At 57.6% G+C, this 24,148-nt stretch overlaps 1 protein-coding gene across 5 annotated transcripts in view; it reads right to left on the reverse strand.

Annotated features, from left to right (window-relative positions):
* Positions 1-5,379: 5,379 nt before the first annotated feature.
* BICRA (BRD4 interacting chromatin remodeling complex associated protein) overlaps positions 5,380-24,148 on the reverse strand; it is a 75,284-nt gene continuing 56,515 nt past the window's right edge. For 4 of the 5 annotated variants that reach the window (XM_053914673.2, XM_053914672.1, XM_053914674.2 and 1 more), the window contains 10 exons: positions 20,830-22,788; positions 19,942-20,118; positions 11,222-11,854; positions 10,884-11,064; positions 10,528-10,637; positions 9,596-9,657; positions 8,381-8,529; positions 8,174-8,268; positions 7,875-7,977; positions 5,380-7,363 (listed from right to left, as the gene is read on the reverse strand). In XM_053914673.2, coding sequence (XP_053770648.1) covers positions 6,267-7,363; positions 7,875-7,977; positions 8,174-8,268; positions 8,381-8,529; positions 9,596-9,657; positions 10,528-10,637; positions 10,884-11,064; positions 11,222-11,854; positions 19,942-20,118; positions 20,830-22,788 — 4,566 coding nt within the window. In that variant the 3' untranslated portion in view covers positions 5,380-6,266. The remainder of the gene's footprint in view (positions 7,364-7,874; positions 7,978-8,173; positions 8,269-8,380; positions 8,530-9,595; positions 9,658-10,527; positions 10,638-10,883; positions 11,065-11,221; positions 11,855-19,941; positions 20,119-20,829; positions 22,789-24,148) is intronic. The other variant, XM_053914676.1, reaches the window with a different exon arrangement.

A 24,148-nucleotide genomic window follows, 5' to 3' on the forward strand; every position in this document is an offset into this window, starting at 1 on the left:
CCAAACCCCGCGCCCAGCCTCTAGCGCCCCCTGGTGGGCAGCGGGAGGGTGCCTTTGCCAAGTGGGTGAGACTCTACCTTAACATGGGAATAAAAAGAACAGTAACCGCAGCAACAATAATGATGATGAGAGACTTCAGTGAGTTCAGGAAACTCCCCTGCTCACAACTCTCCCTGGCTCCTGTCTCACTCAAAGTAAAAGCCAAACCGGGTGGCCCGCAAGACCCTGCAGGATCCGCAAGTCCCTCGGCCCCTCGGCCCTCACCTCCCTCCCTCCCTCCCTGTCCCCCTTGCTCACTCAGCTCCAGTCACTGTGGCCTCCTGGCTGTTCCTCCCACACACCAAAACCCCTCCAACCGCAGGGCCTTTGCACTTGCTGATCCCTCCACCTGGAAGGAATGGCTGGCTCCCTCCTCTTCTTCAGGCGTCTGCTGAAAGGCCACCTCCTGAAAGAAGCCCTCTCTGATCTCTTTGTTCTATGCAGCACCCACCATGTAGCCATTACGGCTGCTTTATTTTTCTCCACAGTTGTTATCACCCCGCATACCCCCCATTTCTCTGCGTAAGTGACTGTCTTCTTCACAGCATCAGGAGCCCCGCGAGGGCAGGGAGTTCCAGCTGGGTGGTTCCCTGCCATGTCCCCAGCCTAGCACAGGGCCTGACACCCCGGAGGGGCTCTATAAATATTTGTCGAGTGAATCCCTAACGTTTACTGAGCGCTCCTTATGTGTAAGCGCCACTCTAAGCCCTTTGAATTCTCAGAACGTCCCCGAGAAGCAGGTGTTATTATCCCCATTTGACAGGTGAGGCATCGGAGTCCCCGAGAAGTGCATTCGGAAGCCCCAGAGAGATCGTTCAGGGCTGAGCGTCGCGCCTGGTCCATAGCAGATGTTTCAAAACCATCCGCTCTAGTAATCCAAGCCCAGAGCTGGGTTTTCCTCCCGGTGTGGGGCTCAGAGCATCCTCGGCCTTCGGCCCCCGTCAAATCTCAGCCCTGCTACTTGCTGGCTGGACAACGGCGGGAAAGAGACTTTGCCTCTCTGAGCCTCAGTTTCCACAACTGTCTTGCTTCACAGAATCCTTGTCCTCGCGTCTCTGCTCCTTCCCAGTGCCCTGTTAACGCCACGCCCACCCCTCCCGGTCCCGCCCCACCAGGCCCCACCCCTCAAATCCCCATTCCGGGCCTCCTACTCCTTCTTAGCTCTTATCGCCATTGGTCGGTTACTTATTTTACTTCATTTTTTTAATTGATTTTTATTTATTTTTAAATTTTTATTTATTTATTTTTAGAGAGAGGGGAAGGGCGGGAGATAGAGATGGAGAGAAACATCCGTGTGTGGTTGCCTCTCAAGTGACCCCCACAGGGGACCTGGCCTGCAACCCAGGCCTGTGCCCTGTCTGGGAATCGAACCGTCAACCATTTGGTTCGCAGGCCCGTGCTCAATCCACTGAGCCACACCAGTTGAGGTTATTTATTTATTCTTAATGTTACTTATTTTTAATTTCCCCCATGCAAGAATGTCAGCTCCCTGAGGAAGTGAAGGCAGGGATTTTGGTCTGTGATTTTGATGTGGGGTTTTTTTCACTCTCTCTCTTTCTTTTAATCCTCACCTGAGGATATGTTTAGTGATTTCAGAGAGAGAGGAAGGGGGACAGAGAGAGGGGAGGGAGAAACATCATTGTGAGAAAGGAACATGGACGAGTTGCCTGCCGTTCGCTCCCCAACAGGAACCTGCAACCTTTTGGCGTACAGGATGGTGCTCCAACCAACTGAGCCACCCAGCCAGCGCTCTTGTGTTCACTCTCGTTGCCTCAGCACCTGGAACAGTGCCTGGCACACAGCGTAACTATTTAATTGGCTAAATAACGTCCATCACTGGGGTGGATACGTGTAAATCAAAAGCCTGAAACTTTGCAGTAACTAACGTCACTACTGCTAGGAGCCAGGCCCAATGCTGGACGCTCGGCAGGGACCATCTCCCTCCCTCCCCGCTAGGAGGCGAGGTCCTGTCTTAAATATACTATTGTTAGTAGTCCTGTTTCTGAGATGGGGAAGTTGAGGTGCAAGGAGGCAGTCTCTCTTAGCCCAAGGAGTGAAATGAGAAGTCCAGCCAGCTTGCCTGGTGCAGAGCCCTGCTTTCATCTCTACACCACGGCTTCTCAGCCTCAGTTTCCCCATCTGTCCTCAGGTGATATTCGGGAGAGTCTGTGAACTTGGCCTAAGAAAAATAACGACATGTGGACTTTCCACTGAAATTCAGGGTTCCCTTCTCTACTGATTGTGAGCCACAAGACACGGTGTCATCAGCAGGACCTGTGTGACTGTCACCGGGAGGAGTCACGATGTTTTCATCACATTTCTGTTGCTTCAAAGATTTCCGGTAACCGTTTACACATCGCCGCCCAGACCCACCGCTAGTTCTATGTAATTACCGTGTAATTAACAGCGGCCCCTATTAGCATGTCACAGATTTGTGGGTTTCTTAGTAAATGGGTAACTGTACTTCAGTACCATTGCTTCTCTTGTAATCCTGAGAGTTTTATTTCATGCATTTGCACGTTATTCTAGGAAGGGGTCAGCGGAGTGAAAAGCCCCCAGTGGACGCTACCCTGCCTCCTTAAATATTCTTTGAGCCCTTAATAGCTGGCGCTACTGTCTCATCTAGCTGTCTCCCTGCTCTCTGAATCAGGGATGCTCTGAGATCTATCCCAGGTGCCGTCCTGATGTCCTTGCAGCCTCTGGAGCCACTTCCCCCAGGCAGAAGCTCAACATTTTTTTCTATCTCCCCTTTTCCCCATCTGTCAAAACTGGATGGAGAAATTCTGGCACATTCTGCAACACGGATGGACCTGGGAGACCTTATGCCAAGTGTAATAATAAGCCAGTCCTGAAAAAACAAATACCGCATGAGCTCACGCATGTGAGGTGCTTAAAGCAGTCAGATTCATAGAGATAGAAAGTAGAAGAGGGGTGGCCAGGGCTGGGGCGGGGCAGAGGAATGAGCGGCACTGTTTAAAGGGGCAGAGTCTCAGTTTTGCAAGACAAAACAAGTAATGCGAATGGGGGTGGTGATGGTTACACAATGTGAATGTATTTCATGCCACTGAACTGTATACTTAAAAGTGGCTCAAAGTGCACCCTGACTGCTGTGGCTCAGTGGATTGGGTGTGGTCCAGAAAACCGAAAGTTTGTTGGTTCGATTCCCAGTCAGGGCCCATGCCTGGGTTGCGGGCCAGGTCCCTGGCTGGGGGGGTGTGTGTGCAAGAGGCAACTGATCGGTGTTTCTCTCACACTGATGTTTCTCTCCCTCTTTCTCTCTCCCTTCCCCTCTATCTAAAAATAAAATAAATAAAATCTTTTAAAAATGGCTAAAATGGTAAATTTTATGTTATGGAGAAGGCAGCCAGTGAACCTTGGAGTTACTTGGTGAATTTTGGACTCCTGTCCATCTTGGGTTCCAATCCCATCCTGGGTCCAGGTTAAGTGCACCCTGAGGTAACCTTTCTGGGCCTCTCTTTCCAGATGAGTCGGCTGTGGGAAAGGGGACCCCACAGACACTCGCCGAACTGCTCCCAGGACCTTGGAACAGGATCTAACAGGTCTGGTCCCCAAGGCTCACTTGGTAGGAACTAAGATCAGTTTGGGTCCCCTTCCCAGGGGCTGGGGAGGGGGTCTCTGTCCCCTGTACAGCCCCATGCAGAAGCCTTGCTGTTGTCCCTTCTCTGCTCCCTGGGACCTGGGTGTGCAGAGGTGAGGATGGTGGGATCTCGTCACCCAGCCTGCTACTTTCCGCAGCCCTCGGGGCCTCGGTTTCCTCACTTGCAAGGTGGGTCTATGGGTTCCCCCACACAACGGCCAAGTAAGATACAGCGAAGGGCTTGCAGCACGCCCGCTGGGGGCGCTCCGCAAACATCAGTCTCCACGTTCCTGTGCTCCGGCTGCATGAAGCCAGCCTCCTCCCAGAACTGAGGCCCCAGAGCCCGTGGAAATCACCGGCAAGCTTCTTTTGCGTGGTCACACAGGATCTTCCCGGAGTGTACAGGGGTCCAAAGATGTTAAGAAGTGCCACTCTTGCTCTGGCTGGTGTGGCTCAGTGGATTCAGTGCCAGCCTGAGATCCAAGGATCACTGGTTCGATTCCCCCAGTCAGGGCACATGCCTGGGTTGCGGGCCGGGTCCCCAGTTGTGGGTGTATGAAAGGTAACCCATCTATGTATCTCACACACATTGATGCTTTTCTCCCTCCCTTCTCATCTCTAAAAATAAATAAAATCTTAAAAAAAAAAAACCAAACTGCCGCTCTCCTTCATTGCATCATTTTGCACGTGGGGGAAGTAGGTGTCCAGCTAGGCGGAGGAGGGTCATCTCTAGGAGACCGCATGTATCAGCTTTCCCACCACAAACACCCCCAGGGGCTTGCAGAGAACGTGCGCATTAAAGGTAGGGGCCAGCTGCCACGGCCCACCTGGACTACGGCAGGGATCTCGCTGCGCGGATCCTGCCCTCGCGTATGTTCCCAATGGGGCCACCAGAGGGCGCCTGGGAACCCTGTCAGCTCACAGCCCTGCGCTCAGAACCCTCCCTGGCTCCCGCGTCAGAGTGAGAGCAGAGTCATCACCTGGCCGCCCAAGGTCCTACACGATGAACTTCCTTTGTACCCTATGATCCTGCCTCTTGCCCCCCCCCCCGCCCCGGTCCCCAGGCGTGGTGGTGCTAAACGCTGGCTGGCATTCCTCAGCACAACAACGCTCTGCTGGGCCTCACAGAGATAACAGGTATATTATTGGATGAACTACTTCCAGGTGCAAGTTACAGCGCCGTTGGCCGGGAGCTCAGTGTCAACGAATCAACAATACAGGTGTACGAATAAGGTGTCTTTGGACAGAGACACCCATAAAACAAGGCAATAGATTGATCATTTGACAAAAAATGGGACCAGAGGCTCGAAGTATTCGCTAAGTTCATCTTCCAGACCTCAGAATGTTAGCGTGATTAAAAATCGCGGAGAAAACAAAATAAGCGAATAGACAAAACAGAGAGAGACCCAGAGATAAAGAGAGTAAGCTGATGTTTGCCAAAGGGGAGGGGGTGGGGAGATGGGAATTTTTTTTTTTAATCGCCTGTTTGAGCTGGTCACTGTCTTCCTCCTCCAGTAAGTCCGCCCCCCCCCCCCCCCCCCCCCCCGGCCAGGGCAGGGGTTCCTGTCTGCCTGGTTCATGCTGCACCCCTGTGCCGGGAACAGGGCCTGGCACCCAGTAGGTGCTTAACAGATACACGTGGAATAAGCCCCCCACCCCCTTCCCCACCCAGGTCTCAGCCCAACCCCCAGACTCCAAACCGCCTAAAGACCCAAAAGCAAAGGGGCTGAGCGGGCGTCAGTAGTTTTAAAAAAAGGATCGGCTTTTAATTTACAAGAGTTCTAAATGTACAGAATTCTCCTTTAAAAAAATTGTTATACACAATAAATACAGTACAAAAAAATTTATCTTACAGTACTAGTTTTGTCTCCGAGATTTCAAAATCTGGCGCGGGTGGCTGGCGGCAGGAAGAACAGAGGGAAGACTGGCTGGGGAGGGGTGGGAGGAAGACCTCGGTTTCCTGTTCTGGAGGTGCTCGGATTTCAGTCGAGGGACAGGAGGGTTCGAAATCTCTCTCTCTCTCTTGCTCACTCCAGCACATACACAGGGACACAGGACAAGGACTTGGACGCACACACAGGGATGTGGCAGGTGCCCTATGTTAGTTCCTGCGACTCTGGCTCACACGGCCCCTTCCCTGCGTTTCCTTTTACGGCCTGTTGGGGGCGGTGTTGAGGGGCAGAGTGGGCCTCCGAGGGCCCCCCCAGTTCTGAGCGCCCTCCAGGCATGGATGCCTGAAGCCACACAGACAAGCCTGGTACCCGGACACGCATGAGCAGTGGGAGCAACCAGGGTGCCCCCATACCTGGCAAACACACGCGTGTCCCCGGAAAGAGGGGTGGAGTGTAGCAGGAGGTGGGAAGAAGTGGGAAGTGACACACCAGGTTTACCGCTCCTTTGGCAGGGGACATTGTACATTTACAGCCCCCTCCCCTCAAATCCACGACCCCCGCCCAACAACCCGGCTGAAGCAGGTGGTGGGGGAGGAGGCCTTTGTGACTCAAATAACTTAGGCAAGAAAAACTCAGGGGATCCCCGGCTCGTGTCCCCCAGGAGGCTGAGGTCAGGGGCCCAGCTGCCCCGTGTCTGCGCGGAGCGAGGGGACGGGGAAGGGGAGACCAGCCCGGTGTTATCTGTTCAACGTCCTGGCGCCGAGGCCCCCGTTATGACTGGAGGGTGGGTAGGCCTCCGGCCTGTGCAGGGGGGAGGGGCAGGCGGCCGCCGGGGGTGCGTGGGGGTATGGGGGCGCGGCTGTCCGGCCGGGGGCCTGCTGGAGGTTCAGGATGCTGTCGATGGCGCTCTGGAGGTGCTCGGTGAGCGTGTCGTCCTGCGGGCTGTCGCTGGAGAAGCTGGCCTGGTCCACGTCGGGCGACTCGGACTTGCGCCGCTTGGTGGGCGGCAGCGGGGGCGCCTCCCAGCCGGGGTCCCTGCTGCCGCTGCCCTGCCCCCCACTGGCTGCAGCCTCGGGTGGCGCCCCCTTCAGCATGCGCTGGTACAGCTCGTCCTCCACCGCAGCCAGCTCGCGGATCAGCCCACTGGTGGCTTCGTCCACTTTGGTGGGCAGTGGCGCTGGACTGCTGCCCCGGGCCCTGCCCGTCACGGCCCCCTCGGCCGCACCGCTGCCCAGGGCCTCTACGTTCTCGCGGTACGTCTTCCGCAGGGGCAGGCGGTGGCAGTGCGGGGCCGGGGCCGGTGGCTTGTGGTCTGTGGCGGCGGGCGGTGGGTGGTCCACAGTGCCGTTCATCTGGCCGGTGGTCTGGGGTGGTGGCGGGGGCCGGGGTGGGGGCTCGGCCACCTTGAGGGCGGCGTGGGGCGGCGGTGGGGGCTGGTGCACCGGATCCAGGGCCGTGTTGTGCACAACCTTGCTGAGCCCAGCTTCCTGCTTGATCTTGAGCTTGAGGCCGATGCGGCTTCGGGCCTCGTAGGTCTTTATGGGCGGGCGACTGCGGGAGGGCATGGGGCCATCCTCGTCAGCATCCAGGGAGGAGGCGGCGGAGGACGAGGAGGACGAGGAGGACAGGCAGGAGGATGCACGAGCCCAGGTCACGGACGGGGAGCCACCTGCCCCGCCATGCCGGATCACCAGCTTAGTGGGCAGGTGCAGAGGGGTTTGGGCGGGCGCCCCGGACGCTGAGGAGGGTGGCGGGCCCTGGCTGGGAAGCCGATGTCCCTCAGAAGAGGCTGTGACAGGGAGGCCGAGAGACCGGGAGGAAGACATGTACTCATCTGTAGAACGAGAGGCCGGGGTTAGACAATGCACGGCCGCCTGTGCAGAACAGAGCGCAGGGGAGCTGGTGTGCACTGAGTCCCTACTATCGCCCAGGCCCTGGGCTAAGCCCCTGCTTGCTGCGACCCTTCTCAGCAGTTCCCAAATCCCAGCAGGGGAGAGAGACACAGTACCTTAGCCTGGATACCACCTTATGTTTTGCAACCTGGGTACCTTGTTTGCTTCCCTCTAGTCCTGGCTCTGCTCCCCTGCTTCTCTACGCACCCCCCCCCCCCGCCCAGGGTGGAAGAATGTTCCCTCCACGCGAGGTCCGAGAGGGTGAGGAGCCATTGTGATAGAGGAAGAGGAACTCAGTTCCGTGGAGCACAGCCCCAGTGAGAAGGCCGGCTCTGGCGCCACCTAGTGGCGGAGCGAGGCGAGGCCACGCCCCCTCCCGTCCCCAGTCTCGTTCTGCAGCAGTGGAATGAGTGGGGGATACGCTCCCGTTCCTTCTGTCCTCTCGGCTCTCACCAGGCTTCTCCTTGGCCAGCTGCTTGTCCAAGGCGAGGGTGGTCTTCTCCTCCTGAATGAACATTCGGTCGATCATCACCATCTCTGCCGAGGGGCTCACCCTCTGAGGGGAGAAGATGGACAAGTGAAGAAGCCGGGAGGGAGGGAGGGGATGCGAGTAACCGGGGTGGGGGTGGGGATGGGGATGGGGGACGCATTCCCAACTGTCCCCCTTGTGATCTGACTGCCAGCCTCCCTGCCTCCCTCCCTCTTTGAGAGGGGAACACCAGGGTGGGGGGAGGAGGCGACAGCCACCCTACCCGGGACTCCTCCAGGAGCAGGAGGCGGTATTTGTTGAGCATGGCCTGGGTGCGTTTCAAAAGCTGCGTGGAGACGGTCTCAAACTCCTCGTCCACTGCAGGGAAGAGCAGAGGGCCAGGGGTGCAGGCGTTGTGGGCAGACTGAGGAGCAGGTGCTGTCCCTCTCCCCCCTAACTCCAGCGTTGGGGTGGTCCCAGGAGGCTTTACCTTTGTGGTAGTCATTGGGGGAGGGGAGGGCGCCCTGGTAGACGTGGTAGGGCAGGAGGCGGTGCAGGGCATCCTCGAAGGAGGGGAAGGCCGTCTTGTAGTCCGGATGCAGGACGGAGCCCTGATGTTTGTGCAAATGCTCCAGGAAACTGGGGGTGGGTGGGGACAGACCACAGGGTCAGAGCTGCTGGTGAGGCCAGGGGAGACTGGGACCCCGAGCCCCAGGCCCCAGAAGCTGACTACAGCATGGCACTGGGAAGCCGGCGCTAGCATCAGCTGCCTGTGCTCGATCTGTCTCATGGAACCTCTAGTGACACTCCTTGAATGGAGGTGCTACCATTATCCCCATTTCACAGATGAGGAAACCCCGGCCCAGAGAGGGGAAGTGCATCCCCTCAAAACACAGAGCCAGGACGCGCGGCAGAGCTGGGAGTCAGACACCAGAGCCTGAAACTCATCCTGCATGCTATGCTGTCTCCCGCCACCAGGGGTCAGCATGGCCCCACACTGCCGTGGTCCGACAGGTCCCGGGATTGGTCCCTAAAACCCTCTTCTCTCACAGGGCTTTCTAGCACAGATGACAGGGACTTAAGTCTCTTTATCGTGTGATAGTCCCCACCCTGTACTGATGAGCAGCGCCCCCCCCACACACACACACACCACAGGGGCAGGACCTGGTCTGTCTTGCATTTCCAGAACCCAGCACAGGACGGGCAGTGAGGGAGTGTGTGATGATCAATACTCTCGGTGGGAGGAGGACAGAAGGCAGGCAAGCATCTACCGTTTACCCACCCCCACCTGAAACATCCATCGCTCCACCCACCTGTAGCTCCATCTATCCACCCAAACTCCAACCCCTCCACCTACTCATCCAGTCCTCTCTGAGGTCCTGAGGGTGCAGCAGGGACCAGGGCCCACCGGTGCCTCCCCCTGGAAGTCACCAGCCTAGTGGTGTCAGAGGAGTGCTCTCGGCACAGTCTCGCCGAATCCTCACCCATCTGCCTGCCAGCCTGTTGTGATGACTGTCACCACCCCCATTCTCCAGAGGGGACACAGAGGGCACATGAGGGAAACCACAGGCGGACAGAGGATGAGTGGGGATTCTGCTGCCTCCCCCCTCTTCGGGGTGGTCCTCATGCTCCCTCCCAGGTCTCTGGGAAGATGGAGGCGGTGGCATGGGCAGAAACACAGGACAAGGTCGGCTCTGCCACTCACCAGGCTTCTTTGCTGGGCTGAAGTGGGGGTGGTTTCTTCAGGCCACTCAACTTGCTTTCATACTGTGGGGAGAAAGGCAAGTGAGGGGCACCGCACGGGCAAGCCTTCCCTCCCTCTGCACCCTGGCCCCCTGTCTTCCCCATGGGCACCTGGCCCTGCCCATCACACTCAGCCTGCGGGGCAGACCTGGGCCGGGTGCAGGTGGGGATGTGGCGAGGAGAGGGTGACAAGCAGGCCTGAGCCCTGGCAGCCTCTGCCAGGGGCCCCTGCAGCCCCTTCTCCTGCGTGGGTCTCTGCCTTCGCCTGCCTGCTGTGGGGACACCAGGGGCAGTGCGGCGCTTCCCTCCCTGCTCCTCACAGGGCCTCTCCAATCTGCAGCCTCTCTCCCCAGCCAACCTCCTCTCGTTTTGCCTCAGGCCTCTGTACCTTGACCTCTGCCCTCTTCCCGCTGGGCCTCTGGTAAATCTTGTCTTCAAGACTCTCCAAACCCTTGGGTCGGGTCCCACCACCTGTGCTGCCCCTCTTGTTTCTGCAGATGCATCCCTGTGTCCCCGCCCCGCCCCACCACTTCTGACAGGTGGCCTCTGTCTCAGTTGCCCCCACCCACCCCGTTCCTGTATCTACAAGCCTTTCTCTGGGGTTCTCATCCACCTGTGCAGAGCTGACATCTGACCATCCCACCTGTCCCTCCTTCAGCCTCAGCCTCTCTCACCTGCTCCCACCCCCAGGGACCACATCGAGGTCTCGGGCCATCTGTCCTACCATCGCCCTGTTGTCGTGGTGTCTGTGGGTCTCTGTCCAATGGTCTCGGTCTCTCACATGCCCGCTGCCCCCACTGTCCTGCCATTTCACCCACCGTCTCGAGTTGTCTCGCCTGCCTGTCAGCCTCCCCTGACCCGCTGCCCCAGCCTTCCACTCCGGAGGCCCCTTACCTGCAGCCCGGAGGACTTCCCTGTCCCGGACACAGCGGCCTTGGCCACACTCAGGGCTGGGAGGTTGCTGGCAAAAGCTTTGCTCTCGGCAGGAAGCAGAGGAGGGAGGCCTGGGGGCAGGGATGGGAGCAAACAGGGCTCAGAGGTCACTGGATTCGGCCCCTTCCTCACACATGACCCCCTCAAGCCTGCACCCTACTCTGCTCTGGTTTTTTGGCTTAGGCGGTCCCACCAGCCCTCGGAGGTGGGAGCCAGCCCTTCCTCCTCCACCTTTCCTGGCCTATGAGGTCTGAGCGACCCCCTGGTTCCACAGCCCAGTCCCCCCACCTTTCCTTTGTGGGCTACACCTCCCCTACCTGCAGTGGCCACGGGTGCCGAGGCAGGGGGGTGGCTGGGGGCGGCGGCGGTCCCAGACGGGGCCGGCCCGCTGACCAGCACAGAGGCAGTGGAGCTGGTGAGGGGCCCCAGGCTGGCGGAGGTCTGTGGGGCGGCGGGGGGTCCCCCAGCCTTGCTCTGGAGAATGATTCCGGACGGCACCTGAGGAGGGGACAGGTGGTTGAGAGGTGGAGGACACCTGTGAGGAGTGGGGGCAGCCAGGCGCCAGGGCGAAGCAGGAGGGGCTCCCATCAGACTGCAGTGGGGAGGGCTGGGGGCTGGGGGAGCAAGCGCCAGGGCCAGTCCCCTCCTGCATTACCTGGTGAAATCTGTCCAGAAGAGCCTTCTGCTGGGGCAGCGCTGGGAAGGGGGTGGTCACCATCTGGAAGGTCCGGGGAGGCGGTGGGGGAGGTGCAGCGGGCTCGGAGACCAGATGGAGGGCTGCAGGGGGCGTGGGGGACTTGTGGGGTCCTTGGCCGGGCGGGAACTGGAGCTGGAAGTCGGGTGGCGTGGGGGCTGGCAGCCTGGCAGACGTCTCGGTGGAGGCCACGACGGAGGAGGTGGAGGCAGGAGGGAGGTGGGGGGTTGGGGGCAGTGGCCCCTCTGGGGGCTGGGAAGGGGGTCGCAAGGGGGCCTGGGGTGGGCCTGGGGCGGTGGGGACAGGGGCGCTGGCAGGTGCAGGGACACCCAGCTGGTTCTGGATGACAAAGATGCCAGGCAGAGTGGGGGGGGCCTGGGACGGGGGGCAAGGGTGTAGAGTGGGCTCTGAGGGTGGGCGGGACAGGCTCTGGGGCTGGGAGGGCGGACGGGAGTGGGGGCGGGAGGGTGGGCGCGAAGGGGGCCGGGTGGGGTGTGGGGACGGCAGGTGAGGGCTGTCTCCCAGAGGGGCCTGGTGAGGTAGTGACGGGGACGAGGAGGGGCCTGGGCCCTTCAGTGGAGCCGCTGCTGGGATCTGGGCGGGGAGGGAGGCAGAGTGCGGGGGCAGGGTCAGAACCAACCTTGGCTCCCACTGCTCCCAGGACACTGGGGACCCCGCCACTCCCACCAGCAACCACCCTTCTCAGCAACCCCTTGTCCTGGAAACCACCACGGTAACAGGTGTCCTTCCCGCCTCTGCACCTGTCCCCCACCTCCTCCCCTACCTCACCCCTGCACCTGTCCCCACCTCCTCCCCCACCCCACCCCTATACCTGCCCCTCACCTCCTCTCCCACCCCACCCCTGCACCCATGCCCCACCTCATCCCCTTCACACTTCTACCCTCTGATCTCCCACCACATGCCCGCCTCCCCACTTCCCCAGACAAAGGCGAGCTCTGCAGGGTTTGGGGGCAGCAGCAGAGGAAGCAGCAGGCCACACCACACCAGCTGCCCAGCAGAGAGGCGGGGGCCAAGGAGCGTGAGCACAAGCAGCGAGGGGGAAGGAGGCGACTGGGCAGGGCAGCGTCCCAGCATCCAACCCTGGCCTGACTGTCTAGTTAACCCAGGAAAGCCGACCTCTTGGGCTGTGTCCCAGGGTGGGGGCTGATGGCCACAGAGGGCACAGTGGGGCCTGGGGGACCCATGCAGCCGAGGTAAGGAAGGCAACTGGGGGGCAGGGCCTGTGTGTGCCCACGTGAGTGTGGTGGTGCGCACGTGTGTGTGACATTCACACACGAGATCTGGCACAGTTCTGTTACACGGACAGAGACACCGGGTCCGAAACATGCCTCAGCCACAGCACCTCGCCCTGCACTCTGCTGCCCCAGAGGTCACGGCCCCAAGAATCACCACCAAGGCAGCCGGCTAACCGGTGAGTGCCAGCAATGTATTGGCACAGTCGCAGAACCCGCCCCCTGGTGACCACTCACACCAACCCAACAAGTATGACTGGCCCCCTGGGCCCACGTGTGTGGCCTCCATGGCCCCAGGAGCTGTGGTCACACTGGACCGAGCTCACAGAGGAGACCCTGGAGCCAGGCGCCAAAAGGACAGGTCCAGGGTCTCCACCCAGGACTTCAAGGCCAACCAAGGAAGACTCAGGACTTTCCCAGGGCCCCCAGTGCCACGGAGCTCCGAAGCTGGGCTCTCTGCTTCCAGCTCCCAAAGTGGGCTGACTCATGATGTCTGAGTCCTGACTTAAGGCTCCGAACCTCTGGACCCTCCCAAGCTTGGCCCAGCATAACTTCAATTCAAAACACACACCAGTCGGTCGCTCAATCTGTCCATTCCCAAAGGCTTGCCCCCCTACGGAGGGATCACGGGGCAGCCCCTGGCTCCCACAAGGGGCTGGTTGAGACTGGAAGCTGGATTAACCCCTCTGGAAGGCAGTTTGGTATGGTGACTTGGAAAAGGCCCCGACCTCTGACCTGGCAGCCCCCCTCCAGGCGTCTGTCGTTAGGAGGAGTCGGGCCCTTGCTCAAGGGGCTATCTACTGTGGGAGTATTTACAAGAGAGAAAATAGGAAACCAACCCAAAGGGCCCCAGACAGGTGAGGGGCTGAGTGAGGCAGGAGAAGAGCGCCGGCCCACTGCGCCTCCCTGCACACAGGGCCCACACAGAGCGCTAGAATGAAGTAAGTGGAATGATACAACAGCATTGTCCCCGTGCTGAATTTGCTGAATTTTAATATACCTCCTGTAGCCGAGTAAGAGAATGCTCTTGTTCCTAAGGGCTGAAATACTCTACTAAAATATTAAACGGTAAAGGAGGCTGATGTCTGCAATTCGTTCTCAAGTGGCTGGGGGGAGGGGCGGAAAATGTTTTTGAGAGAGCTAAGAATAAAGGGAATGTAGCAAAGTATTTATAATGGCTACATCAGGTGTGGCAGGCAGCTTCCAAGCTGTCTGCCAGAGATCCCACCTCCTCACACTCAGTCTCCTCTGATATTGGAGCTGGTTGGTCTCCGTGACCAATAGAATTTGGCCAAAGTGATCATATGCTACTTCCAAGGTTAGGTTATCCAAAAGGCTGTGGCTTCCATTCTGGGCACAGTCTCGCCCTCGGTTGGATCACTGACTTTGGTGGAAGCCACCGTGCAGCGTGTTACGAGCCACCCCTTAGAGAGGCCCCCGCAGAAAGGAGCTGAGCCCCCCTGCCAAGAGCCAGCACCATCTTAGCAGCCAGTGCTCCAGGAAAGGGCAGCCCTCGCTCACATTTTGACCTCACACGAGATGGCGAGCCAGCACCTTCCAGCTACTCCTCCTGGATTCCTGCTTCTTTGAAACTGTCTGAGATACGTTAATGTTGGTTGTTGCAAGCAGCTAAGTTTCAGGGTGATTTGTTACACAGCAGTACATAACTAATACATCTGGCTAAAGAGTAAAGAACTCTCATGAGTGCTTAGTGCTATTTTTGCAACTTTGCATCTGTTTAAAATGAAGTTTAAACATACCCAAATTAAAAAATAAATTTAAATCTCTCACTAAACATGCAGAGAAATACACACACACACACACACACACACACACATATCACAAACAAAATTAAAAAAACAAATTATACACTGAGCGAAATATCTGCAATTCATAGCACAAAGTTACCTCTCTCATATGCAAAGAGTCTCTAGAAATCACTAAGAAAAAAAAAAGAGGACAAAGGCTAGGACCAGACATTGTCAAGAAAGGAAACACAAAAGGCTTAAGTATTTAAAGAGATGCTAGGGCCACCTGTAATAAGAGAAACGCAATCGCCCTGCAGAACCATTTCCACTCAACGTGTGGGGAACAGCCGCACGGCCCACAGGGCACCCCCTCACGCCGCCTGCGGGTCCACACTGATCCGGCTGCTACAACGCCCGCGGGACGCCAGGCGGCGGTATAGCTGCCCAAATCCTGCGCGCATCCGCTTTGATCCCGCACCCGGGCTTCCGGGAAGTGGCCGGACTGACGCGCCGGCTCCTGTGGAAAACGACACGCGAACGGGCTGCTCGCTGCAACTCTGCGGGGCGCGCCAACGCCTGGACACAGCGTACTGTGAATCGGCACCCCACTGACTGGGGAAACGGGGACCGGTTACAGGACACCCCAGACGCCCCGAGCCACAACGCTCAAGTCCCTAATATCGTAGTGTTTGTGTATAACCTACACAGACCCTCCCACATCACGTTAACTCATCTCTACATTACCTATAACGTCTGATATAATGTAAGTGCTGTGGGAATAGTTGTTACACTGTCATTTAGGGATCAACTTTCCGGGAAAATTCCCCCGCGAATATTTTCCATCGGCGGGTGAATTCGTGGACACTGCCGATAGGGAGGGCCGACTGCAACTCACTAGCTTCCGGGCAGAAAGAAACGGGACGGAAATGTTAGCCCATACGTGTCCTGGGCTGAATATGTACAAAAATGTACACCAATAAGTTACCATGCTTATCTGGAGGGATCGTGGGCTAGGCATGTAGGCACGAGGTGCGACATATTCCCCCGTACTTCAAATGTAAAAACAAACCGACCACCATAGCTCAGTGGATTGTGCACAGACCTACAAACTAAAGGACCGCTGGTTCGAGTCCCAGTTAAGGTACAAGCCTAGGTTGCCGGCCAGGCCCTCAGTCTGGGGGACACAGGAAAGGCAACACACACATTTGTGTTTCTTTCCTCCTTTCTCTTTCTCTAAAGATAAATAAAATACTGAAAAAAATTTTTTTTCACGAATTGGAAGAAAAAAAAAGGCTGAAAACATCAAAAACATTTCCGTATGGTGGGATTATGGGAGATTTCTTCTGTTATTCTGTATATTTTCTAAATTCTCTAAGCATGAGCTTATTTTTATATTTTTTAAAAAACTACCACACAAGTGGATTGTTTACTAAGAGATTCCAACTGCCCGTGTGTGGATGGCAAGATGCTGAGCGGCACACAGAATCAGAGAAACACACAGGAGGTGTCTGCAGGCCCGGCCCGGGGCAAGCCGGCTGGGATCCGGGGCGATGGAGCTGCTGCTGGGGGGAAGTCCCCACAGGCACAAACTTGCGCGGGAGCAGCCGGGTGAGTGCTTCCTATAGAAGGTTTGGAAAGCGTGCATACCCTCTGATCAGCAATTCCATTTCTAGAAATTTACCCTACAGTTATTCTCATACGTGTGTGCAAAGCCTGGGTGAAGAATATCTGTAACTATTGGCCCTGGCTGGGTGGCTCAGTTGGTTGGAGCACCGTCCCGTACACCAAAAGGTTGTGGGTTTGTGGGTTCGATCCCGGGTCAGGGTGCGTATGGGAGGCAACTGATCGACGTTTCACATCGATGTTTCTCTCTCCCGTCCTCTCTCTAAAATCAATAAACATATCCTCGGGTGAGGATTTAAAAAAAAAAAAAGAATATCCGTTGTGAGTTGTTGATTGTTAACAATCATACCGGAAACCACCTTAAGTCGTCATTAATAGGGGACCGAAAGAAATCACGAAATGCTACGTAATACATAAAAGGCCAGCAAACCACGCCCACTCCCTCCCACCCCCGCCCCGGGGAACCTGGCCTGCTCCCTGCTGGGCCTATCATTTTTGTATGGCCCACGAGCTAACAATAGTTTTATTTTTAAATGGTTAAAAAAAAAAATCAAAAGAAAAATAGTATTTCGTGACTCGTGAAAAGGATATGAAAAGCAAGTTTCAGTGTCTGTCAATAAAGTTTTATTGGAACATGCCCACGCTCGTTCATTTAATGTACGGTCTGTAGGTGCTGTTGCGATATCCAGCTGTCTCCCTTATCTGTGGTTTTGCTTTCCACAATTTTGGTTAGCCGTGGCTAACCAGTCAGAAAATATTACATGAAAAATTCCAGAAATAAACGATTCCTAACTTTAAGTTGAGGAATGTGGTAAGTCTCATTCTGTCCCGCTCTGTCTGGCCTGGGATGTCAATCATGCCTTTGCTCGTGGTGTCCACGCTGTTCCTGCTCCCTGCCCACCTGCCACGGAGCGGCCCTCGGGTACCAGAGGGATTGTCTGCAGTATCACAGTGCTTGCGTTCCAGGTGCTGTATTTGACTTAATGCCACATGCATATAACTTATATGTTATTGTCGTTAGTCACTTACTCTGTCTACTTTATAAATCAAACTTGATTGTAGGTATGTGTATATAAGAAAAAACTAAATAGACAGGGTCCAGCAGAAGTAAGGCCTGCTTCAGTGGTTGGTAGGGTAATAACATGGGTGTAGTAACTTATTAATTTGAGCATTTCACCTAAAATGTCCTAGGGGGTACTTGAGTGGGATATGTTTATGTTGTAGAATGACATGCTTATGATTTTGTAATAAAATAAAAAGGGCGTTATTTGTGCCAGGCTCTGTGAATGTATCATATATTTACATACTCTCCGTGGTTTCAGTCATCCACGGTGACAGTACCTGGGAAAGTGTCACCTGAAGATAAAAGAGGACAACTGCGACAACGGGGACCCTCTGAGCCTGAAATGCTGCCCCTGGCCCCTCAGAGGCAGTGGCCGGTCTTCCACACCACAGGACTTTCACACATGCCGACCCCGTGCAAGCCCTTCACTTACTACACTTGCCCCTCACCACAACCCTGTGATGCCGATACTATTATCGCCATCCTCACTTGATGGGTAAGGAAACTGAGGCACAGAGCCTGTAGTGGCAGGGCTGGGGTTCCAGAGTCCCCGCTCCTGACAGCCACCCACGATTCTCCAGGACAGTGGGTTTCGAACTCCACACAGGGCCCCACAGCATGCTCTCCCTCTGATCTCATGGGGGGGCGGGGGGTGGGGGCGGACGCACAGGGCAGTGGTGGGCAGGGCTCCCTCCCCCATTCCTTTATTTAATGAATGCTCACCAAGGATCCGCTGTGTGCCAGGCCCTGGGGACACAGCAGGGACGAAAGAGACAAAACTCTGCCCTCGTGGAGTTTATTGACACTGCCTTTGTTTTAATGTCGGAAGTCCTTTATCTCGAGAACCCCTCAGCCCTGGTGGACTGGGATGCTTGGGCTCCCGAGGGGGGTCTAGACAAGCACCCACCAACAGCGGCGGTCTGCAGGCAACATGCCCAAACGGCAGGAGACAAATGTGCCCTGGCCCGGCTCTCCACCACGGCGCTCGGAAGAAGGGACTGTCCCAGCCCTACGTCACAGATGAGGAGGGAGGCTTGAAGAGAGGAACCCTCTTACGGGGGGGGGGGGGGGGGGGGGGGGGGGGGGGGGGACACGGACTCAGGACTGCGCGTGATCCACTCTAGAAACAGTGCTTCCAACTCGGTCTCTCACAGGCTAGGCGTCCCTGTCCCTCCCCTGCTCCTTCCTGCCAGATTCTCCTCCCTGCACAGAGGTGACCTGATGCCCTTGTGACCCCACGTCCCTCTGGGCGGGACCCAGACTCTGCCCTGTAAAAACAACAGCTAAAATAACAAGAACAGCAAATATAATATCAAGCGCTTGCTCTGTGCGAAGCACACGTGAACTTGTTCACCCCGACAGATCCGTAAGAAACTACTATTCCCGTTTTCCAGGTGAGAAAGCCAAGGTTCAGCTGTCCCCGAGACTCGCTCAGGGTCAGCACGAGGCCTGGCACGTACCAAACATCCCACCCTCCCCAGACACCTGTTGACAAGATGAAGACTGGCTGCTTAAAGTCACATGGCACCAAAATCACACGGGAGTGAAATCGCAGCTGTTGAAGTCCAGCTGATTTCTGCCACCCCGGACCTCAAAGATGCTATTCCCTCCTCTTCTTTCCTGTCCCAACCGACCCACCCACCAGTCCTTTTGCATGAGTCATAACAATGTCCAGAATAAAAGGTGCCTGGTTCTCCCTAACCTGTCATGCTTATGACCCATGAGACAACAGCGAAATTTTCTAATATGTAAAGAGTTTCTATAAATCAACAAGAAAATAACCAGTAACCCAAATGTTAAAATGGCAAAGGGAATGAACGGACAATTCCACGAAAACACACAAATAGCTCTATGACTGTGAAAGCCACCCCCAGCCTCACTCACAGCAGAAGTGGTGCAAATAACATGACACAATGTCTCATCTATTAGATTGGCCAAGTTCAATTCACGGCTGAGGCTGCAGGAAAACAGCCTCACTCATGTTTTGGTGACAAAGGAGAAACCGATTTACACGCATGGAGAGTGATTGGGCCACACCTGTCAAAACTACAGATACACAGATGCTGTGCACTTAGATGCAGCATCTCCTTTTTGAGAACGTATCCTACAAAGAGGTGGATGTACATACAGTCATTCTTGGCAGCCTTGCTTATAACAGGTAAAGACTGAAGTAACCATAATGCCCACAACTTGGGCCCTGGCTGGTGTGGCTCCGTGGATTAAGCACTGGCCTACAAACAAAGGGTCGCTGGTTCGATTCCCAGTCAGGGCACATGCCTGGGCTGTGGGTCAAGCCCACAGTAGGGGGCGCTCAAGAGGCAACCACACATTGATGCTTCTCTCCCTCACCCTCTGTCTAAAAATAAGTAAATAAATAAAATCTTTAAAAAAGAAAGAAAATGATGGCCTCTTAAAAAAAATGCCCACACCATGGACTGCCCAATGGTTCAATAAGCAGTAGATCCACACAGTGGAATACTATGCAATCATATAAAAGAACAAAGTACCTCCATGACGAATTTTTAAGTGGTAAAAGCCAGGCGCAACCCTGCATGAAGAGTATGCTATATCATTTTTGTAAAAATGGAAGGAAAGGAATCCAGATCTCATTTTGCTTGTCTGCGCCCAGAAAGGGAGGGGCAGCAGCAGGCTGAGGTTCGGGAGACGGGGCTTCTCTTCTCTGACTTCTGACACGGGAACTACCCGAATGCTTATTTACCCAGACACGAAAATGATAGTTTGAGGAAATCATCGATGCCCTGCTGGGTGTAGTAACTTCCTGCCTAGAGGGTGGGCTTCCCAGGGCTGGCCCTGGTCTCAGGCGTCCCTAACTGTGAGGAGCCCCTTGGACATGTCTGGGGAGCAAAGGAGAGCGCCATTCCCCAAGCCAGCGAGACAGAGAGGCAGGCAGGGCAGCAGGGGGAGGTATGGCAGCGGAGGGGGCGCAGGGGCAGAGCTGGCTGGGCTAGGGTGGAGGCTGCTGGGTTTATCTACCTGGGGGGTTGGCGCCGGGGAGGCCTGGCCGTCGGGGGCCTGAGGGCCAAGGCCAGCTCCATGGGCGGCGGGGGTGCTCGGGGCTGGGTCTTGGGTGGGAGCCGGGGCGCTGACTATTACCGAGGCTGGCACGGAGAGGTGGGGGCTCTCGGCAGAGAGGGGCTGCTGGCTCCTCTCCTGCAAGGGGCAGCCCAGACAGGGTCACCAGGCCGCCCCTCAGGCCTGCGGCCTCCCCACCCTGAGGCCCCGCCCCCAGCAAAGCTCCAGACAAGGAAATTTGGGAACCAGGCACCAGGAGCACCGAGAAGCCAGCCCAGGGAGGCCACAGTCCTGGCAGCTCCTGCCACCGGGTCCCTGGGGTCTGTCATCTTCCAGCTCTACCTCTCCCTCTGTCTGACCTGTCTGTCCATCCACATCCCTGTGACCCACCCCCAGCCCTCCAGCAGGAGGCAGTCTCTCTGCCAGTCAGTCAGTTGCTCTCCTTGTCAATCAATCTTCCTGTTGTCGTTCACTGCCTGTGTCCGTCTATCTTTCTGTCAGTCAGCCAGTCCCTCTCCCTGTCTGCCTGTCCCTCTCTGATGTCAAACCCATTCCTCTCCTTGTGGCCAGTTGGTCCCTTTCTTTATCTGTCACCTGTTAGCTTCTCTCTGTGTCTGTCTTCCTGTCAGCCAGTCTGTCTGTCACCCTTGGGCCTCTGCCTGGTGGACACGATGGCCCAGTGCAAGGTTGCAACCTCTGAGACGCTCTCCTGGCCCACAAGACCCCCTCAGCTGCTACTCTCAGCCCCTCCCTGCAGCAGAGCCCCTGCCCTCGCTGCCTCTCCTCTGTCCCTCAGCACCCTGCCCACAGAGAAAGCCCTCCTGTCCTGCCCCATCCGGCCCTGGTTACCTGGGGCAGGAACATCTGCAGGGAGTCCTGAGTGAGGATGGCCGTGGCGGCGGCAGAGGGGGGCAGCACGATCTTTTCCGGGCTGGACGCCAGGACCGGGCTGGGCTGGGGGGTGGTGGCCTGAGGCGGGTTGGCAGCCTGGGGCGCGGGGGCCTGCGTGGGGGGCTGCTGCTGTGCCTGCGGCTGCTGGAGACCCAAAGGCAATGGGGTGCTGACCGTGGGGGGTGCCTGGGGGGCCGTCTGCACTGTGAGCACAGGTGCGGCCTCCCCGGCAGTGGCGGGGGTGGCCGGCTGCACCAGACCGTCAGGGGTGTTGAGCATGGCCACGGCGCTGGGGGGCAGAGTGACCCCCTGGAGGACGGTGGTGGCAGTGGGGCCGGTGGGGGCCGGCTGGCTCTGCGTGGGCAGGCTTCCTGCGGCCAGGGACACGGGCATCTGGAAGAGGGCTGGCTGGCCCACCTGGATGGGGGCCGCCGAGAGAATGTGGGCCGCGCTGTGGGCCCCGGAGTGAGGGGCCAGCACGGGGCCCAGGCTCAGTGGGCCCGCCAGGTTCTGGTTGGTGAGGATGGGGTTGGCGATGAGCTGGCCGCTCGCGTGGGGGGCGGCGGCAGCTGCCAGGATCTGCCCACCCACGTTGGCGGGCAGGGCGGAGAGCGACTGGGGTAGCTGGACGGCGGACGCGCCGGGCAGCAGGAACTGGTTCTGGCCGGGCAGCATGTGCTGTGCAGGGATGACGATGCTGCTGCCCTGGTTCAGGAGGTGGACGCTCATGGGCTTGCTCAGGGCCCCGGGCGGCTGAGGCGGGGCCGCCCCGGTGGTGGTGGCCGGAGGCTGCTTGAAGACATTCGCCTGCAGGGCGGGTGCCGGGAAGCCCGACAGCACCACGTTCTGGCCGGCCTTGCCAGCCGCCATGAAAGTCAGGTTCTGCGGGGCCTTGGGCTGCTGCGGGAGCCCCCCCGCCTCGCCCTGGATGGTGAGCGTGGCGCCCGCGGGGGCGAAAGGCTTGGGTGTCAGCTGGTAGAGCTTGGGGGGCAGCACGCCGGCCGGCTTGGGCTGGATCGGCGTGGGCGTGCGGTGCAGGATCACGTTGGGGGCTGGAACCAGCGGAGAGGTGCCGAGGCCCGGCGCCACGGCCAGCTGCTGCCCTGAGGGCGCCCCCGTGGCGGCAGTGGCAGCTCCTGCTCCTCCAAACACCGAGTTTCCGTTCAGTGTGGTGGCCACGGCGGCTGAGAGGTTCTTCTGGATGACCAGGCCAGCCCCCTGGGGCGACACACCGGCCGACGCCAAGGTCACTGGTTCTGAGGGGCCGGCCGCGGAGGCCAGATAGCCACTGACAGGCACCTGCTTGGCCAGGAGCTGGGAGGTGGGCGGGTTGAGCGCCATGACTGGCTGGCCCACCACCTGAATGGGGGCCAGGCCAAGGGTGGCCGCCGTGGCATTCCCAGGGCTGCCGTTGGGCAGGCCCTGGAGGCCTGGGATGGGCTGTAGGGTCACGTTGCCCAGGCCTACGGGCTGCAGGAAGGGCTGGACGCTCAGGGCCTTGTTGACCACATCCTGGGGTGGCACCAGGGCCTGGTGGGTCAGCACAGTGGGCGGGGCCTGTAGTCCCAGCAGGTCTGTGGCCCCAGGGAAGAGGGCCTGGGGCCCTGGGGCCACGGCAGCAGCCCCTCCAGCACCGGCCGAGCCTGCCCCACCATCTGCGGGCTGCAGGGTGGGCAGCTGGAAGGCGCCCAGGTCCAGCTCAGCCTCGGCTTCCAGAGTCTGTTCGGTGATGTTGGCCTCTTGTAGGCTCTGCTGGAGGATGTCGCAGGGCTGGTCTGCGCCCCCGCCGCCCCCGCCACCACCCCCGGTCGCGGGGGAGCCCAGGATGTCATCTTCCAGGAAGTCTAGGTCCACGCTGGGGGCTGGCTGGCTGGGCTCCGGGTTCAAGTGGTTGCCAGGAGCTTCTTGCACGTGGAGCTGAAGGCCAAATAAGGTGGGAAGGAAAGACCTGAGATTAGTGAGGGGCCGAACTCAGGGCAAGGCTGGAACAGGGGACTCTCGGGGTCGGGGTGGCATGGTCAGAAAGAACATTCTATCTGGAAGCGGCTGGACCCGGGTTCAAATCCTGGCTCCACTGGGGCTTCGCTGTGGAGCTTGCTTCACCTGGCCTCTTCCCCTATCTGTACACATCAGGAGAACGTTAAGAAAAACCACTTAACGAACAGTCCCACAGGCCCTTAATTCTTCCCCGCGACCCCGAAGCCCCAAAGCCTCTGGAAACCACGACTGTTTTCATACCGCTTTGGAAGCAAAACCTGACCAGAACCAATGCGGCGCTCTTGGGGAAAGGCGTAACCTGTCACGCCACGTGACCCCTCTTCAGTCTGACCAGGGAAAGGTGAATGAGCGTGCCCTGACATGCAGCACACACCCTCCCGGCCTCACCTTTCCAGAGTCAGAAAAATCCTCAATTCGAAACATACCTGGCACCAAGGGTTTGGGGTAAAAGACCGCGGTTCTATTAAACATAACAGCACCAGCCACTCCTGCACCTGAACCTTACTTTGTGCCAAGGGCGCGGTGAGTCTGACCTTCCTTAACTACTCCCCACGCACGGTCCAGGCCACACGGGCACAAATGGGGGCGTGCGTACTTGAGCAAATATTCTACGAGCAATAATCACGCTCCCAGCATGGGATCCCCGCTGATATCTGACCCCCGGAGAGCCTCCTGGGAGGGTGGTGACTTTCAGTGACGTCACACACTGGGCGTGCAGACAGCCCCAGCAGGGACCGAGGGGGCACGGAAAACTGACAGCAGCCGGGAGAATAACGACCCTGAAGGAAGAAGGCAGGCTCAGCGCCGTTGCTGGGTCTACAAAGGCAACGACGTGAGGTGCGCTCATTGGCTGGGATCTGGACTTCCTCATTTATATTACGGAAGAAATATTATTGAGAATATGTTATTATAGTTATAAAGACTAAATGAAAAGTACTGTAAAGGGCCTGGCGTACAAGAAGTGTCCAGTAACCGACAGTTACGATGAAGAGGAGGGAGGAGGGGAAGGGAGAGAAAAGAGGGGGCGAGGAGGGAGGAGGAGAAGGGGCAGCAGAGAGAAAGGAGAGGACGCTGGCATTCAGTCATGGGTCCAGCACAGCCAGGGCATACAGGAGGTGCTCAATCATCACCCTGCCTTCACCTTCCAGATGGAGCCTGAGGTCTGCCTCAGTTGATGCCCTCCCCCCCCCCCAGGCCACCCCCCAACAGCTGAGCAAAGATGGGACCGCAGAACCCCTGCACCCCCTTTTCCTGGGAGTAGTGTGCCAGAGCTGGCATC

The sequence above is a fragment of the Desmodus rotundus genome, chromosome 12 (assembly GCF_022682495.2).
Source record: "Desmodus rotundus isolate HL8 chromosome 12, HLdesRot8A.1, whole genome shotgun sequence".
Classification (NCBI taxonomy): domain Eukaryota; kingdom Metazoa; phylum Chordata; class Mammalia; order Chiroptera; family Phyllostomidae; genus Desmodus; species Desmodus rotundus.